General features: G+C 30.0%; 1 protein-coding gene across 1 annotated transcript; it reads left to right on the forward strand.

Moving 5' to 3' along the window:
- Positions 1-260: 260 nt before the first annotated feature.
- Positions 261-18,777, forward strand: PF3D7_1149000 (antigen 332, DBL-like protein; the record flags this gene model as incomplete). The annotated part of the gene is made up of 2 exons (XM_001348126.2): positions 261-1,964; positions 2,200-18,777. The coding sequence occupies 2 exons, from the start codon at positions 261-263 to the stop codon at positions 18,775-18,777; spliced, it is 18,282 nt and encodes a 6,093-aa protein (XP_001348162.2).
- Positions 18,778-19,349: the final 572 nt, after the last annotated feature.

A 19,349-nucleotide genomic window follows, 5' to 3' on the forward strand; every position in this document is an offset into this window, starting at 1 on the left:
TTTTTTATTAAATTTTTAATTATTCATAAACATAATCGAAAATTTTAATATTTTAATACAGTAGTAAAATCACTTTATAAAAAAAAATATAAATTTTAAAAGTGAAAGAAATAAAAAATATATATTATTATAGGTATAGAGGCGTATACCATATATTTGTAGTATTATATATATATATATATATATATTGTATGTATTATTTGTTACTATATATTCTTCATAATTATAATAGCATTAGAGAAAAAGGAGAATTTTAGAATATGTCTAATATAAATAACAAAGACTCTAGTACAGAATGGAATTGTAAAGAAGATGTGGGATGTGTTCCACCTAGGAGACAGAATTTGAATATGGAAAGGTTGGATAATGAAAATGAAGATTCTGTACCCGATTTCATGAAGAAAACTTTTTATCTTGCTGCTGCTGGAGAAGGAAAGAAGTTACGTGAGAAGCATGATGAGAGTTGTGATGAATTCTGTGACGCATGGAATAGAAGTTTAGCTGATTATAAAGATATATTTCAAGGAAAGGATATGTGGAATGATGGGAAATATGGTGAAGCGAAAAATCATATTAAGAATGCTTTTGGTGATATGAACAATAGAAAAACTATGTTAAATGAAATTGAGAAAGGAATTAAAGATGAAACGTTTAGTCGTGAAAATGGTTTAGACGTTTGTAAATCTCAATGTGAGGAAAGAAGTAGAGATGACACAGAAGATCAATTTTTGAGGTTTTTTGCAGAATGGGAAGAAGAATTTTGTGATGGGTTAAATAAACATGAAGAACAATTAAAGTCTTGTACTAAAGATATAAATTGTGACATTAAATGTAGCAATTTTAAAGATTGGCTTGAAACTAAAAAAGATGAATATGATATTCAATCGAGGGTATTTGAAAAAAAATATGCTAATGATAATAAATCAAAACATTTGAACTATTTAAAGGAAGGAATGAATAAATGCAAGGTGAAAAATCCAGAAATGGTGTTTAAATCAGGATTTGCAAACGTAGCTGAATGTAGAAATTTGAATGTAGAAGGTGCGGGCAATAAGAATTCAAATAATTTAAAAGATTTAGATAGTAATTCTGATAAGGATGGTATTGTTAGTGAATCATATAAAGCTACTAAAAAAAATGGTGAGAGTATTATGGATAGAATTCCTAAATCTTTTAATAAATTATTCGGTTATTTTAGTGGTTCCCAAGAAGAAGAACAAAAAGAAAATGATGTGTCACATAGGAATAATTATGATAATATATTAGTAGATAAATTTCATAGGTCATCTCTACTGGATAAATTAGATGACAGAATGTTTTTTGATGAATTAAATCGTGATAATATAATGGAAGAAGTATTATCTAAAATACCAGAACCTATAATACGAGAGGCACCAAAATATGTACCCAAAAAACCAGTACCACCACAACATATTCCAAGAGGTGATAATGTACCACGAAATATTGATGTAAACGGATCAAAAGATGAATATTCTCCTGAAACTGAAAGTGCAAATTCGAAAATTAAGCCTACTTATGAAGAAAATGATGAAGACAAAAGCAAGATCTCTATAGAGACATCAGAAATAGATCGTGATAAAGAACCATTTAGAATAAGTGAAGAGAAAAAAGTTGTAAAAGAGGATGTGCAGGAATTAGAAAATATAGAATACGAATTTGATGAAACATTCGATTTTTTTGATGAAGATGCTAAACGTAATATAGATGATATAAGAAAAGATATACAGTCACAAATTATGAAATCCGTAGAAAATTATAATTCAGAAAAGGAGGAATTTAAAAGAAATATTGAAACACAACTAATAGAATCTGGAGATGGAATGAATGCAGGAAATTATTCTAGTGCTTTGCAAGACAACAGTACGGAAATACCAACAATGGTGTTAGTACCAGGAGTATTAACAGTATTTTTGCTTACTATTATATGGGTCTTGGTATATAAGGTAATATAATGACGTATAAATGCACATATATATATATATATATATTTATTTGTTAATATATAAATATAATATTTTATTGAAAATATTTTTCACATATAATTTTTTTTTCTTTTTATTATTAAAATGAAAAATTTCTATTTTTCAACAATTTTGTTTATATATAAACTTATATGTAAAAAATGTAATATAATATAATATAATATAATATAATATATATATATTTTTTAATTTATAGCATTCTTTGATTGATCGTGTTCATGGTACGGGGAAAACTAAAAAGGAAGAGAAAATGAAAGAACTAGAAAGTGAAGAATTTCCAAAAGAGAAATATAACATTGAAGACATGGAAGAAACTGAGAAAGAGAACGAAATAGAAAAAATAATGGATGAAAACAAGGAGACCGAACAAACAGAGGAAGGGAATACTGAAGAATTTGTACAAGAGAAGGAATTGAATCAGGAAACATTAGAAAATGAAATAATTGTCGATCACATAAAGGAAGAAGAAGATACACGGAACGTTAAGGAACAAGAATCAGTTCTTGAAGAAAGTCCCATAGAAGAGTTACCAGTAGAAAATAATATAGGTAAAATAAATGAAGAAGTTGAGGAATTTATACTAAATGAAATACCATTGGAAGAACAAGTACCAAAAGAATTACCACAAGAAGAAATAGAAGAAATAGTAGTAGAGGAGTTACCTATAGATGAACATTTATCTTCAGAGGAAACTACTGTTACTGAAGAAGATACATTTAAAGGTCAATTAATTAACGAAGAAAAACCAGTAGAAGAAAAAAGTGTTAGTGAGGAAATACCAGTAGAAGAAAAAAGTGTTAGTGAGGAAATACCAGTAGAAGAAAAAAGTGTTAGTGAGGAAATACCAGTAGAAGAAAAAAGTGTTAGTGAGGAAATACCAGTAGAAGAAAAAAATGTTAGTGAAGAAATACCAGTAGAAGAAAAAAATGTTAGTGAAGAAATACCAGTAGAAGAAAAAAATGTTAGTGAAGAAATACCAGTGGAAGAAGAAAATGTTAGTGAAGAAATACCAGAAGGAGGAATAGCTATTGAAGATGTTCCTGTAGATGAAGAAACTGTCACTGAAGAAATTACGGTAGATGAAAAAATATATGATAAATTACCAAACGAAATAGAGACTGTTAATGAAGAAATGCCCGTAGAAGATGAAACACTTACTGAACAAATTTCATCAGAACACGAAAGAGTTCCTGAAGAAATAATTGAAGAAAAACCATTTACTGAAGGTGAAGAAACTGAATCACTTACTGATGAAATAGTAGAAGAAGGAGTAGTTACCGATGATATTCCGGAAGAACAAATTATAACTGAAAAAGTTCAAGAAGAAGAAGAATTTGTTACTGGAGAATTATCAGAAGAAGATATTATAAATGAAAAAGTTCAAGAAGAAGATGAATCTGTTACTGAAGAATTACCAGAAGAAGATATTATAAATGAAAAAGTTCAAGAAGAAGAAGAATCAGCTTATCAAGAAATAGTACAAGATGGATCAGTTACTAAAGACGTTGAATATAAAGAATTAGTTAACGATGACGTTCGAGACAAAGAAAATTTTGTTATTGAAGAAGATCCATTTAAAGGTCAATTAATTAATGAAGGATTACCAGTAGAAGAAGAATTTGTAACAAAAGAATTGCCAGTAAAAGAAGAATCAGTTTTTGAAGAACTTACAGAAGAAGATCAAAGTGTGACTAAGGAAATTCCAGTAGAAGAACATTCTGTTTTTAAAGAAGTTGATGAAATTGAATCAGTTACTGATGAAATAGTAGAGGAAGAAGGATCAGTTAATGAAGAAGTTGAAGAAGAAGTATCAGTTTCTGGAGAAGTTGATGAAACAGAATATGTTACTGAAGAAGTAGAAGAAACAGAATTAGTTAATGAAGAGGTCTTAAAAGAAGAAGGATCAGCTTCTGAAAAAGTTGTAAAAGAAGAAGGATCAGCTTCTGAAAAAATTGTTGAAGAAGAAGGATCTGTTACTGAAGAAACAGCTTCTGAAGAAATTGTTGAAGAAGAAGGATCTGTTACTGAAGAATCATCTTCTGAAGAAATTGTTGAAGACGAAGGATCTGTTACTGAAGAATCATCTTCTGAAGAAATTGTTGAAGAAGAAGGATCTGTTATTGAAGAATCAGCTTCTGAAGTAATAGTTGAGGATGAAGTATCAGCTTCTAAAGAAATAGTAGAAGATGAAGCATCAGTCACTGAGGAAGTTGTAGAAGAAGAAGGAGCAGTTAGTGATGAAGTTCAAGTAACAGAATCAGTTGAAGATGAAATAATAAATCAAGGGATAGTTGATGAAGTAATTGTAGAACAAGAAGCATCAGTTACCGATGAAATAGTAAAAGAAGATGAATCAGTTATTGAAGAAATAGCAGTAGAAGAAACAGTTACCGAAGTAGTTGAAGAAACAAAACCAATGGACGAAGAAATAGTAGATCAAGGATCAGTTGTTGAAAATGTTGAAGAAAAAAAAACAATGGACGAAGAAATAGTAGATCAAGGATCAGTTGTTGAAAATGTTGAAGAAAAAAAAACAATGGACGAAGAAATAGGAGATCAAGGATCAGTAGCTGAAAAAGTTGAAGAAGAAGAATTAGTTACAGAAGAAGTTATAGAGCGAGAAGGATCTATTAATGAAGATATAGTAAAAGAAGCATCAATTACTGAAGAAGTTGAGCAAATAGAACCAGTTACTGGAAAAGTTGAGAAAATAGAATCAATTACTGATGAAATTAAAGAACAATTAGTTCCTGAAGATATTAAAGAAGAACAATTAGATTTTGAAGAAATTGTAGCACAAAGAGCATCTGTTAATGATGAAAAAGTAGAAGTAGCATCAATTACTGAAGAAGTTGAAGAAGAAGAAAAATCAGTTAGTGAAGAAGTTTTAGAAGAAGAAGGATCAACTACTGAAAAAGTTGTAAAAGGATCATCTACTGAAGTAGTTGTAGAAGAGCAAGGATCAGTTACTGAAAATTTATTAGAAGAAGAATCAGCTTCTCAAGGGATTGTAGAAAAGGAAGAATTTGTTGATGAAGAAGATTCAGTTAAAGACCAAAATGTATTTGAAAAAGAAGGATCAGTCACTGAACAACTTGTTGAAGAAGAAAAAGGTTTGATTAATGAAGACAATGAAAAAGAAGAATTAATTACTGAAATGTCTGAAGAAATAAAATCAGTTAATGAAGAAATAGAAGAAACAGATCTATCTACAGAAGAAATAATAAAACAACAAGGGTTAGCTACTTATGAGTTTGTAGAAGAAGAAAAATCACTTACTGACAAGTTATTAGAAGAAGAATCAGTTACCAAAGAAGTTGGAGAAACAGAATTATCTACTCAAGAGGTCGTAGACGAAAAAGTATCAGTTACTGAAGAAGTTATAGAAGAAGAAAAATCAGTTAGTGAAGAGGTCTTAGAAGAAGGATCAGCTACTGAAGAAGTTGTAGAAGAAGGATCATGTACTGAAGTAGTTGTAGAAGAAGGATCATGTACTGAAGTAGTTGTAGAAGAAGGATCATGTACTGAAATAGTTGTAGAAAAAGGATCAGATACTGAAATTGTTGTAGAAGAAGGATCAGCTACTGAAATTGTTGTAGAAGAAGGATCAGCTACTGAAGTAGTTGTAGAAGAAGGATCAGCTACTGAAGAGGTTGTAGAAGAAGGATCAGTTTCTGAAGAAATGTTAGAAGAGGAAGGATCAGCTACTGAAGAAGTTGTAGAAGAAGGATTATCTAGTGATAATGTTCAAAAGTCAAAAGGAGTAATTGAAAACGTAGGAGAAATATATTCTGTAAAAACAGCTAAGGATGAATCTATGAATGAAAAAATACCATTAGAGAAATCATCATTTGTTGATGATGAGTCCTTTAAAGGACAAGGACCTACAGATAATGTATCAGTCGAAGACGTAAATTCGGAAGATATTATTAATGAACATACTCCATTAGAAGAAACGAAAATTGAAGAATTACCAACAGAATATATTACTACTGCTGATATACACACTAAAGGTGAAACAGAAACAAAATATAATCTAATATACGAAAAAATAAATGAAGAAGTTGAAAAAGCAAAATTTCAAGAAGAAAAAATTACCGAAAATATTCCAGTAGAAAGAGAATCAGTTACAGAAGATATAGTACAAGAACCATCATTAGCTCAGGAAGTTGAACAAAAAGAATCAGATACTAATGAAATTGAAGAAACTAAATTAGCTAATGAAAAAATTATACCAGAAGTATCTGTTACTGAAAACGTTGTTGAAAAAGAAGGATTAGATACTGAAGAGGTCTTAGAAGAAGATGAATCAATTACTGAAGAAATAGTAGAAGAAGAAGTATCATCTAGTGAAGAAATAGTAGAGGAAGAAGAATCATCTAGTGAAGAAATAGTAGAGGAAGAAGAATCATCTAGTGAAGAAATAGTAGAGGAAGAAGAATCATCTAGTGAAGAAATAGTAGAGGAGGAAGAATCATCTAGTGAAGAAATAGTAGAGGAGGAAGAATCATCTAGTGAAGAAATAATAGAAGAAGTGTCAAGTACTGAAGAAGTCTTAGAAGAAGAAGGATCGGTTACGGAAGAAATTGTAGAGGAAGAAGTATCAACTACTGAAGAAGTTAAAGATATTGGATCAGTTAGCGAAGAGGTATTAGAAGAAGAAGGATTCGGTACTGAAGAATTTGTAGGACAACAAGGATCTGTTATTGAAGAAATTGTAGAAACAGAATCATCTACTGAAAAAGTTCTAGAAGATGTTGGATCAAATGTTGAAGAAATAGTACAGGAAGAAGGTCCTGTTGCTCAAGAAATTGTACATGAAGAAGTATCAACTACTGAAAAACATGATGAAGTAGATAGATCAACTACTGAAGAAATTGTAGAAAAAGTTGGATCAGTTTCTGAAGAAATAATAGTAGAAGAAGTGTCAGCTTCTGAAGAAATAGTAGAAGAAGGATCAGTTACTGAAGAAGTTGTAGAAGAGGAAAAATTAATTAATGAAGTTGGTGAAACCGAATCGGTTACTGAAGAAATAGTACAAAAAGAAGTATCAGATGCTGAAGAAGTTTTAGGACAAGAAGGATCAATGAATGAAGAAATATTAGAAAAAGAATCAATTGTTGAAGAAATTGTTGGACCGGAAGGATCTGTTACTGAAGAAATAGTAGATCACGGATCATTTGCTGAAGAAGTCAAAGAAGAAGAATTAGTTACAGAAGAAGCTGTACAGTATGAAGGATCTGTTACTGAAGAAATAAAAGAAGAAGAATCGATTACTGAGAATGAAGCAATAGAAGAATCAGCTTTTGCAGAAATTATAGAAGAAAAAGGACCAAATACTGACGAAATTGTAAAAGAAGAAGGATTAGATACTGAAGAAATAGTGAATGAAGTATCAGTTACTGACGAGGTCATAGAAGAAGAAAAATTAGTTAATGAACAAATTGTAGGTGAAGAAAGATCTGTTACTGAAAAACCAGTAGAAGTTGAACGATCAGCTACTGAAGATCTTGTTGAAGAAGAAGCATCGGTTACTGAAAAAGTTTCAGTGCATGAAGGATCAACTACTGAACAAATACTAGATGAATCAGTTGCTGAAGAAATAGTAGAGGAAGAAGTATCTGTTGATGACAAAATAATAGAGGAAGAAGTATCTGTTGATGAAGTTGTAGAAGAAGAAGGATCAGTTATTGAAGAGATAGTAGAAGAAGAAGAATCAGTTCCTGAAGAAATATTGGAAGAAGAACTATCAGGTTCTGAAGAAGTTCTAGAAGACGAATGGGTTACTGATGCTTTTATGGGACAAGAAGGATCTGTTATAGAAGAAATTGAAGAAATAGTAGATGGAGAAGGATCGATTACGGAAGAAATTGTAGAAGATGGATCAGCTAATGAAAAAATAGTAGAGGAAGAACCATCTCGTGTTGAAGAAGTTTTAGGAAAAGAAGGATTTGTTATTGAAGAAATAATAGAAGAAGGGTCGGTAATTGAACAAGTTGAAGATACAAAAACAGTTTCTGAAAAATCAGAAGAATCATCAGCTATTGAAGAAGTTAAAGAAGTAAAAGAAGAAGAATCGATTAGTGAAAAAATAGTAGAAAAAGAAGAATCTGTTACTGAAGAAATTGTACGACAAGAAGAATCTACTACTGAAAAAATAGTAAAAGATGTATCACCTACTGAAGATTTTGTAGAACAAACAGATTCAGTTACTGAAAAAGTTATAGAACAAGAAGGATCAAACACTGAAGTTGCAGAAGACGTTGAAGAAAAAGAATCCGCTTCTGATGAACATGAACAAGAAGATGTATCAGTAAATGCACAAGTTACATATGAGAAAAAATCAGTTACTAAAGAAATAGTGGACGAAGTGTCTCGTACTGAAGAAATAGTAGAAGAAAATGGATCAGTTACGGAAGGAGTAGACGAAACAGGATCCGTTACTGAAGAAATAATAGAAGAAGCAACAGTAACTGAAGAAGTCGTAGAAGATGGATCAGTAACTGAAGAAGTCGTAGAAGATGGATCAGTTATTCAAGAAGTTGTAGAAGATGGATCAGTTACTGAAGAAATAGTACAAGAAAATGGATCAGTTACTGAAGAAATAGTAGAGGAAGAAGGATCAGTTAATGAAGAAGTTGAAGAAGAAGTATCAGTTTCTGGAGAAGTTGATGAAACAGAATATGTTACTGAAGAAGTAGAAGAAGAAGGATCAGTTGTTGAAGAAATTGTAGAGGAGGAAGGATCAGTTTCTGGAGAAGTTGATGAAACAGAATATGTTACTGAAGAAGTAGAAGAAGAAGGATCAGTTGTTGAAGAAATTGTAGAGGAGGAAGGATCAGTTTCTGGAGAAGTTGATGAAACAGAATATGTTACTGAAGAAGTAGAAGAAGAAGGATCAGTTGTTGAAGAAATTGTAGAGGAGGAAGGATCAGTTTCTGGAGAAGTTGATGAAACAGAATATGTTACTGAAGAAGTAGAAGAAGAAGGATCAGTTGTTGAAGAAATTGTAGAGGAGGAAGGATCAGTTGTTGAAGAAATTGTAGAGGAGGAAGGATCAGTTTCTGAAGTAGTTGATGAAACTGAATTAGTTAATGATGAAATAGTAGAACAAGCTCCATTTACTGAAGAAGTTGAAGAACAAGTATCAGTTAACGATGAAATAATAGAAGATGCATCAGTTGCTGAAGCAGTTGAAGAATCAGAATCTATTACTGAATCAGTTTCCCAAGAAGAAGAAACAGAAAAAGGATTTGTTATTGAAAAAGTTGAAGAAACAGGAGCGGTTACTGAAGAAATAGTTCAAGATGGATTAATTACAGAAGAAATTTTAGAAGAATCTGAATCCGTTAATGGGGAAATAATAAACAAAGAATCAGATGCTGAGGAAATTTTAGAAACAGAATTTCTTACTGAAGAAGTTGTAGGTCAAGCAGGATCAACTTCTGAAGAAATAGTAGAAGAAGAAGGATCAGTTACTAAAGAAGTTGAGGAAAAGGAATCAGTAACTGAAGAATTAGTAGATGAAGGATCAGTAACTGAAGAATTAGTAGATGAAGGATCAGTTACTGAAGAAGTTGTAGAACAAGGGGGTTCAATTGCTCAAGAAATAGTAGAAGAAGAATCAGCTACTGAAGAAATAATACGGGATGAAACTAATGTTGAAGAAGTCCTAGAAAAAGAAGGATCTGCTACTGAAGAAATAGTACAAGATGGATCAGGTACTAATGATTTTGTAGGAAAACAAGGATCTGTTATTGAAGAAGTTGTAGAAGAAGAAATATCAACTACTGAAGAAAAACTAAAAGAAGAAGCATCTGCAATTGAGGAATTTGTGGAAGAAGAATCAATTAGAGAAGACGTTTTAGAAGAAAGTTTGGTTACTGAAAATGTTGTAGGACAACAAGAATCTGTTACTGAAGAAATAGTAGATGGAGAAGGATCATTTACTGAAGACATAGTAGAGGAAGAAGAATCAGTTACGGAAGAAATAGTAGTGGATGAAGAATCGGTTACTAAGGAAATAGTAGAGGATGAAGAATTAGTTACTGAAGAAATAGTAGAGGATGAAGGATCTTTTACTGAAGAAATAGTAGAGGATGAAGGATCTTTTACTGAAGAAGTTATAGAAGAAAGATCATTAATTGAAGAAGTTGAAGATACAGAAACAGTTGCTGAAAAAGAAGAAGGATCAGTTATTAAAGAAATAATTGACGAAAAATCACTTACTGAAAAAATAGTTGAAGAAGAAAAATCAGTTACTGAAGAAGTTGAAGAAAAAGAATCGGTTAAGGAAGAAGTAGAAGAACAAAGATTAGTTGTTGAAGAGGAAGGATCAGCTACTGAAGGAATAGTAGAAGACAGATTAGCTACTGAAGGAATAGTAGATGACATATTAGTTACTGAAGAAATAGTAGAAGACGGATTAGCTACTGATGAATTTGTAGAACAACAAGGATCTATTATTGAAGAAGTTCTAGATGATGAAGGATCAGTTACTGAAGAAATAGTAGAGGAAGAAGGCTCTCCTAATGAAGAAATTGTAGAAGGAGTATCAGTTATTGAAGAAGATGATAATATAGAACCAGTTAGTGAAGAAATAGTAGAGGGATCGGTTACTGAAGAAATGATAAAAGAAGGTTTAGAAAATGAAGTAATATTAGATGAAGATTCAATTACTGAAGAGGCTTTAGAGAAAGAAGGATCAGTTAGTGAAGAAATAGTAGAGGAAATGGGATCACTTACTGAGGAAATAGTAGACGAAGAAAGATCAACTTCCGAAGATATGATAGAAGAAGGATCAGCTTCTGAAGAAATAATACAAGAAGAATCGCAAGTTGAAGAAGTTGTAGAAGAAGTATCAGTTATCGATGAAATAGTAGAGGAAGACGAATTAGATACTAAAGAAGTTGTAGAAGAAATAGAATTTAATACTGAAGAGGTTGTAGAACATAAAGAAGAAGAAGGATCTGTCGCTGAAGAAATAGTACAGGAAGAAAAGGAAGGATCTGTTAATGAAGAAATTATAGAAGAAGTAGGCTCAATTACTGAAGAAATGGTAGAACAAGATGTATCTGATAATGAAGAAATAGTAGAAGAAAGATCCGTTATTGAAGAAGCTGAAGAAAATGTATGGATTGAGAAAGAAGTAGAAGAAGAAGGATTAGATAATGAAGAAGTCATAGATGAAGAAGATTCAGTTAGTGAACAAGCTGAGGAAGAGGTATATATTAATGAAGAAATATTAAAAGAATCATCAGATGTTGAAGATGTTAAAGTAGAAAACGAATTAATGAATGAAGAAGTTAACGAAGAAACACAATCGGTTGCTGAGAACAATGAAGAGGATAAAGAATTAGATAATTATGTAGTTGAAGAGACTGAATCAGTTACTGAAGAAGTTGTAGTAGACGAAGTACCAAACTCTAAGGAAGTTCAAGAAATAGAATCAATTATAGAAGAAATAGTAGAAGACGGATTAACTACTGATGATTTAGTAGGACAACAAGGATCTGTTATTGAAGAAGTTGTAGAAGAAGTTGGATCAGATTCTGAAGAAATAGTAGAGGAAGCATCAATTACTGAAGAAGTCGAAAAAAAAGAATCAGTTACAGAGGATATTTTAGTAGAAGAATCAGTTACTGGGGATATTTTAGTAGAAGGATCCGTAACTGAAGAAGTTGTAGGAGAAGAAAAATTAGTTAGTGAAGAAATAGTAACGGAAGAAGGATCTGTTGCTCAAGAAATAGTAGAAGAAGATGCACCAGCTACTGAAGAAATTGATGAAATAGAATCAGTTACTGAAGAAGTTGTCGAAGAAGAAGGACCTGTTGATGAAGAAATTGTACAAGAAGAAGGATCAGTTACTGAAGAAATAATACAAGGAGAATCTAAAGTTGAAGAGGTCGTAGAAGAACAAGGATCTGAAAATGAAGAAATATTCGTAGAAGAAGTATCAGCTTCTCAAGAAATAGTACAAAATGAATCAGGTACCGAAGAAATATTGGAAAAAGTATCAGCTTCTCAAGAAATAGTACAAGATGGATCAGTTACTGAACAAATAATAGAGGAACAAAAACCAGTTACTGAAGAGGTTGTAAATGAAGAAGAATCAATTACTCATGAAATAATACAGGAAGAATCTCATGTTGAAAAAGTTGTACAACAAGGATCAGTTGCTGAAGAAGTTGTAGAAAATCCAGTATCTGTTACTGAAGAAATAGTAGAAAAAGAAGGATCCGTTACTGAAGATATAGGACAAGAAGGTTATGTTGCGGAGGAAATTGTAGAAGAAGAAGAATTTGATAATGAAGAAATTTTAGAAGAAGAATCTGTTGCTGAAGAATTTGTAGAAGAAGGATTTGATAATGAAGAAATATTCGTAGAACAAATATCAGATTCTGAAATAGTAAAAGAAGAAAATTCAGTTAATGAAGAAGTCTTAGAAGAAGAAGGATCATATACTGAAGAAATATTAGAAGAAGAAGGATCATATACTGAAGAAATATTAGAAGAAGAAGGATCATTTACTGAAGAAATATTAGAGGAAGAAGGATCATATAATGAAGAAATATTAGAGGAAGAAGGATCATATAATGAAGAAATATTAGAGGAAGAAGGATCATATAATGAAGAAATATTAGAGGAAGAAGGATCATATAATGAAGAAATATTAGAGGAAGAAGGATCAGCTACTGATTATTTTGTAGGACAAGGATCTGATAATGAAGAAATAATAGAAGAAGGATCAGCTACTGATTATTTTGTAGGACAAGGATCTGATAATGAAGAAATAATAGAAGAAGGATCAGCTACTGATTATTTTGTAGGACAAGGATCTATTATTGAAGAAGTTCTAGAAGAAGAAGGATTAGATACTGAAAAAGTTTTTGAAAATGAAGGATCGGCTACTGAATTTGAGGAAACAGAATCGTTTACTGAGGTAGTTGAAGAGACAGAATCAGTTAATGAAAATATCTTAGAAGAAACATCAATTAACGAAGTTCAGAAAATCGAATCAATTACTGAAGATATTAAAGAACAATTAGTTCCTGAAGAAATTAAAGAAGAACAATTAGATTCTGAAGAAATTAAAGAAGAACAATTAGATTCTGAAGAAATTAAAGAAGAACAATTAGTTCCTGAAGAAATTAAAGAAGAACAATTAGATTCTGAAGAAATTAAAGAAGAACAATTAGATTCTGAAGAAATTAAAGAAGAACAATTAGATTCTGAAGAAATTAAAGAAGAACAATTAGATTCTGAAGAAATTAAAGAAGAACAATTAGTTCCTGAAGAAATTAAAGAAGAACAATTAGATTCTGAAGAAATTAAAGAAGAACAATTAGTTCCTGAAGAAATTAAAGAAGAACAATTAGATTCTGAAGAAATTAAAGAAGAACAATTAGATTCTGAAGAAATTAAAGAAGAACAATTAGATTCTGAAGAAATTAAAGAAGAACAATTAGATTCTGAAGAAATTAAAGAACAAAAAGGATCTGTTAATGAAGAAGTTGTAGAAGAAGAAGGATCAGTTACTGAAGAAATTAAAGAACAAGAAGAATCTGTTAATGAAGAAGTTTTAGAAGAAGTTGAAGAAACAGAATCAATTAAAGAAGAAATAGTAGAAGGAGGAATAGCTACTCAAGAAATAATAGAAGAAGAATCAGATACTAAAGAAGTTGTAGAAGAAGAAGTAATAGATTCTGAAAAACTAGTAGATGCAGGATCAGTTACTGGGGAAGTTATGCCAGAAGAAGTATCAGTTACTGATGAAGTCGTAGAAGAAGGTTCAACAACCGAAGAAGTTTTAGAAGAACAAAAATCAGTTAATGAAGAAGTAGTAGAAGACGGATTAACTATTGATGATTTTGTAGGATTACAAGGATCTACTACTGAAGAAGTTGTAGAAGAAGACGGATCAGCTATTGAAAAAATATTAGAAGAAGAAACAGCTACTGAAGAAATAGTAGAAAAACAAGTATCTGTTACTGAAGATATAGTAGAAAAAGAAGGATCAGTTAACGAAGAAATAATAGAAGAAGCATCAGTTGCTGAAGAAATAATACAAGGTGGATCTTTTACTGAAGAAATTGTAGGACAAGAAGAATCAGCTACTGAAGAAGTTATAGATGAAGAAGGATTAATTTCTAATGAAATAGAAGAAGAAGAAGAAAAATCAGTTACTGAAGAAATGATAGAAGAAGTAGAAGAAGTATCAGTTGATGATGAAGTAGAAGAAGTATCAGTTGCTGAAGAAATAGTAGAAGAAGAATTAGTTGATGATGAAATATTACCGGAGGAGTTATCAGCTACTGAAGATGTTATAGAAGAAGTTAGATCAGTTACTGATGAAATAGTACAGGAAGAATCAGTTTGTGAAGAAATATTAGAACAGGAAGTATCAGCTTCTGAAGAATATGTAGACGATAAATCGGTTACTGATGATTTTGTAGGACACGAAAGATCTGTTATTCAAGACGTTGAAAATACAGAATCAGTTACTGAAGAAATTGCAGAAGTAGATAAATCAGTTATAGAAGAAGCTGTAGAAAAACAAGGATCTGTTACTGAAGAAAAAGTACAGGAAGGTGTATCAGCTATTGAAGAAATTGAAGAATTAGAATCAGTTACTGAAGAAATTGCAGAAGAAGATAAATCAGTTATAGAAGAAGCTGTAGAAAAACAAGGATCTGTTACTGAAGAAATAGTAGAAGAAGAAGAATTAGATACTGAGGAGGTATTAGAAGATAAATCGGTTACTGGTGATGTTGTAGAACAAGAAGGATCTGGTAAAGATGAAAGTGAAGCAAAAGAATCATTTACTGAAGAGGTTGACGAACTTAAATCAGTTAAAGAAGAAGATCAAGAAACTGAATACATATCTCGTGAAATAGAAGAAGAATCAGCTACTGAACAGCACTCTGAACAAGAATTGTCGATTAATAAAGAAGTTGTAGAAACTGAATCCCTCACTAAAGATATAGAAGAAGAAAAATCAACTACACAAGAAATTTTAGAAGAAACTCAATCAGTTAATGAAGAAATAGTAGAAGAAGAAAGAGATACTGATGAAGTTTTAAAAGAAAAAGTATCACCTTCTGAAGAAGTTATAGAAGAACAAGCATCAACTACTGAGGAATTTGTAGAAGAAAGATCATCTACTGATGAAATAGTAGAAGTAGAAGATTTATTTACCGAAGAAGTTAAAGAAAGAGAAGGATCTGTTACAGAAGAAATAGTAGAAGAAGGATCAGATACGGGAGAAATAGTAGAAGAAGAAGGATCAGATACCGAAGAAATATTAGAAGAAGGGTCTTTTAATGAAGAAATAGTAGAAGAAGAAGGATCAATTACTGAAGAAATTCTACAAGGATCAGTTACTGAAGAAATTCTACAAGGATCAGTTACTGAAGAATTTGTAGGACAACAAGGATCTGTTATTGAAGAAATTGTAGAAACAGAATCAGCTATTGAAGAAAGAGTAGAAGAAGAATCAGCTACTGAAGAGGTTGACGAAAGAGAATCAGTTACTGAAGTTGTAGAAGAAGAGGTATCATCTTCTGATGAGGTAGTAGAAGGTTCAATTGAAGAAGTTATAGAAAATGAAGGATCTGTTACTGAAGAAATATTAGAACATGAAGTGTCAGCAGATGAAAATTTTGTAGGACAAGCAGTATCTGTTATTGAAGAAGTTGAAGGAACTGAGTCGGTTACTGAAGAAGTTGTTGAAGAAACTGAATCAGTTAGTGAAGAAATAGTAGAAGTATCACCTACTGAAAACGTTGTACAACAAACAGATTCAGTTATTGAAGAAGTTGTAGAACAAAAAGAAGGATCATTTAATGAAGAAATTGATATAAGAGAATTAGGTGATGATGGAGTTGAAGAACGAGAAAAAATATCTACTGAAGAAGTTGTAGGACAAGATAAATCAGCTACTGGAGATGTAGAAGAAGTATCATCTACTGAAGATGAAGAAGAAGTATCATCTACTGAAGGTTTAGAAGAAGTATCATCTACTGAAGGTTTAGAAGAAGTATCAAATACTGAAGATGTAGAAGAAGTATCATCTACTGAAGATGTAGAAGAAGGATCTGTTGCTGAAAATGTGAAAGAAACAAAATCAATCACTGAAGAAGTGTCAGTAGAAGAAGATATTATAACTGATAAAGTTTCAGTAGAACAAGAAGTTATGGCTGAAGCATCAGTGGAAGAAAATATTTTGACTGAAGTTCCAGTAGAAGAGGAAATTATGACTGAAAAATTGTCCGTAGAAGATAAAGCCCTTAATGAGAAAATTATGTCAGAAGAAGAAATTGTTATTGAAGATGGCAATGTACATGAAGTTGTTCCAGCAGAAGTAAGTGTAACTGAAGAAATTCCAGGAGTAGAAGAAACAACTAATAATGAATCTCACGTAAAAGGAGAAAATGTTGTTAATGAAGTTGTAGTAGACGATAATTCAGTTAATGATGAAATTCAATTTGATGATGATTCATCAATTGAAATTTATACTGTTGATTCAAAAGATGTATTTCATAAAGAAGAAAATTATGATTCATTTAGAGAAGAAGTTCGTAGTGATGAAAACATTCATATTTTTCGTAAAAAAAATGAAAATTTTGTTAAAAAAATTGAAAATGAAAAAAGTTCTGTTGGACATGTACCAACAGAATATACGTCGAAAGAAAATATTGCTGAAGAAGTTCCATCACACATTATGTTTAAAGAAAATGTTACTGAAGAAGTACCTAAAGAAGTTAAATATGAAGAGAATACTGTTGAAGAAGTATTTGAAGAAGTTACCTCAAAAGAAAATATTATTGAAGAAGCTCCAGGAGATATTAATTCTGAAGAGAATATTATTGAAGAAGTACCTGAAGTTGTTACATCTGAAGAGATTGTTGTACAAAATGACGTAAATAATATAAATACGAATATTGATCATATGTTTGATTTCGATTTAGATGATATACTAAAAATACCTGAGGCACAAAGAAAATTGAATAAATTGAGAACACTAGTTGACGTTCATTTAGATGTTATTGAAAAAATGCAACGAGATGAATGGAAAAAAAATAAAAGAGACTTTTTATATATTTGCCTAAAGGAAATTAACAAATTATCTGAAGATACCCTCATGAAGTTTTATGGTAGTGATTCAAATAAATCTGCCAATGACAATGATACTGTAATGGTTATAAAAATCCTTAAGGACAAATGGGGAACGGGAAGAATTGTGGACACCATAGCTAATTCATTAAATAAGTCATATAACTCATTGTATCATAACTTATATATAGAAATGGAAAAAGATTTATTAATAAATAAAACTGAAACCTTTAATAAATGGAGCAAACAGCACTGGAATAAATTAGATAATTGGAAAGAAGAAAAGTGGTTTAAATTATTTAAAAGAGATTTGAAAATCGATATGAGGAATACATATGAAAGCGATCAAAATGACGAAGAAAATAATGAAGAATCAATGAACGAATTATCAGATGAATTAATAAAGAATAATACATCTGACAACATGAGAAATGAACAGAAAACATTAGAAAAAAATAAGGAATACTCTAATTTGAGTAAAGATTTAGGATTAATAGAAAAACAGAAAATAATATGGAAAAGTTGGATTGTGAAAAATGTAAATAATATAGAAAATTGGTTTGATGAAATGTGGTTTAAAAACGTTGTGAATGAATTGAAAGAGAAAAATGATGTCAGTAATGTATTACAGGAAAATGCATCAGAAGCTTCTGTTGAAAATTATATTTCAGATGTAGAAGATTCTAAAGATATGACAAACAGTATAAACGATAGTGAGAAATCTAAAATTGTGGCTTCAAGTAGCAAAACAACTAATGAAGAATATATTATTTTAAGCAGAAAAGATTTAATATACAATATAATTGTAATGGTTCATATGATGGTATTAGATCAATTTAAGTACGATGAACTTAAATATGCTAAGAAAAGATTTTTAAATAGATCAATTGATAAATTTATAAAAGAAAAAAAAATAAAAGACAAAGAAACAGTTTTGGATTATTATATAGATGATATTATAAAACGTATTGTAGAAGATACTTCACATGTTAATAATATTAAGGAAAAGGCAATAGATCATTACACTAGTCATGATTGGTTTAGATTATTACGCCAAGGGAATAAAGCTCAAAATTCCATTTCTCAGGAAGTAGACATATTAACGGAAAAGTATAAAAAATTAATTTCAGAGGAAGACAATAAAAAAGAAAATAACAATAATAATGATGATGAAGTAAAACCAGAACTAAAAGACAATATAAAGTGCGAAGAAAATGTCTCATTCAATATATTGAGAAGATCAAATAAAAAAGATCAATTACCGTTGGAAGAAAAAAAAAATAAAAATGGTGATTTGAACAATACATTAACTGAAAGTGATGGAAAAAAAATAAATATAAATGAAGCAATAGAAGAAAGTAAAAATGGTAATGAAGATAAAAATTCGGGAAATATGGAAAAATCTAGAAAACCTAGGGATAGGAGAACTGAAAGAAAGGAAAAGGATCAAGATTTAAGAGTTCAATTACTTCAAGATTATGAAAATATATTCGAACAAATTCAAAATATGGAAAATCAAAATAAAGATAAGAATAAAAAGGAAACTAAAAATATATTAAAAACATCAATTGATTTAGATAAAAATCTATTAAGAGAATATAAAAAGGAGAAAAATATAATAAACCAAAGTGAGAAGGAATTTAGTGTAAATGAGAACTGAAAATATTATTACAGAAACAAAAAGAAAAATATATATTTGTTTAATAATAATTTTTCTTTTTTCGCAGTTAATACATGACAAATGATTTCTTCTCCGACTGTATTTTAATATTAATAAAAAAATATAAATTCGATATTTTTTTTTTATATAAAATTTGACACAACAAAAGTAAATATTCTATTAAAACATTTGTATATATATATATATATTATATATATATATATATATATAATGGAAATGATAAAAAAGAAATACTTAATATATATATTACTGTTTATAACAAAAGTTAATGCATAAAATAATATATATATATATATATATATATATATATATATATATATAAGATATAAAGAAGAATATATTTATTATTTAAATTATATTTGTCTTGTAATACAACGAATAAAATTATAATATATATATATATTTAAACATATTAATAATAATAATAATAATAATAAATAATTTTATTATTTACCCATAATATTTTTTGCACAACATATATTTTTTTTTTTTTTTATAAATAATTTTTCGTGTTTTTTTCTTAAATTGAGAAATATTGTTTTAAAATTTAA

This window comes from Plasmodium falciparum, assembly GCF_000002765.6.
Source record: "Plasmodium falciparum 3D7 genome assembly, chromosome: 11".
NCBI lineage: Eukaryota > Apicomplexa > Aconoidasida > Haemosporida > Plasmodiidae > Plasmodium > Plasmodium falciparum.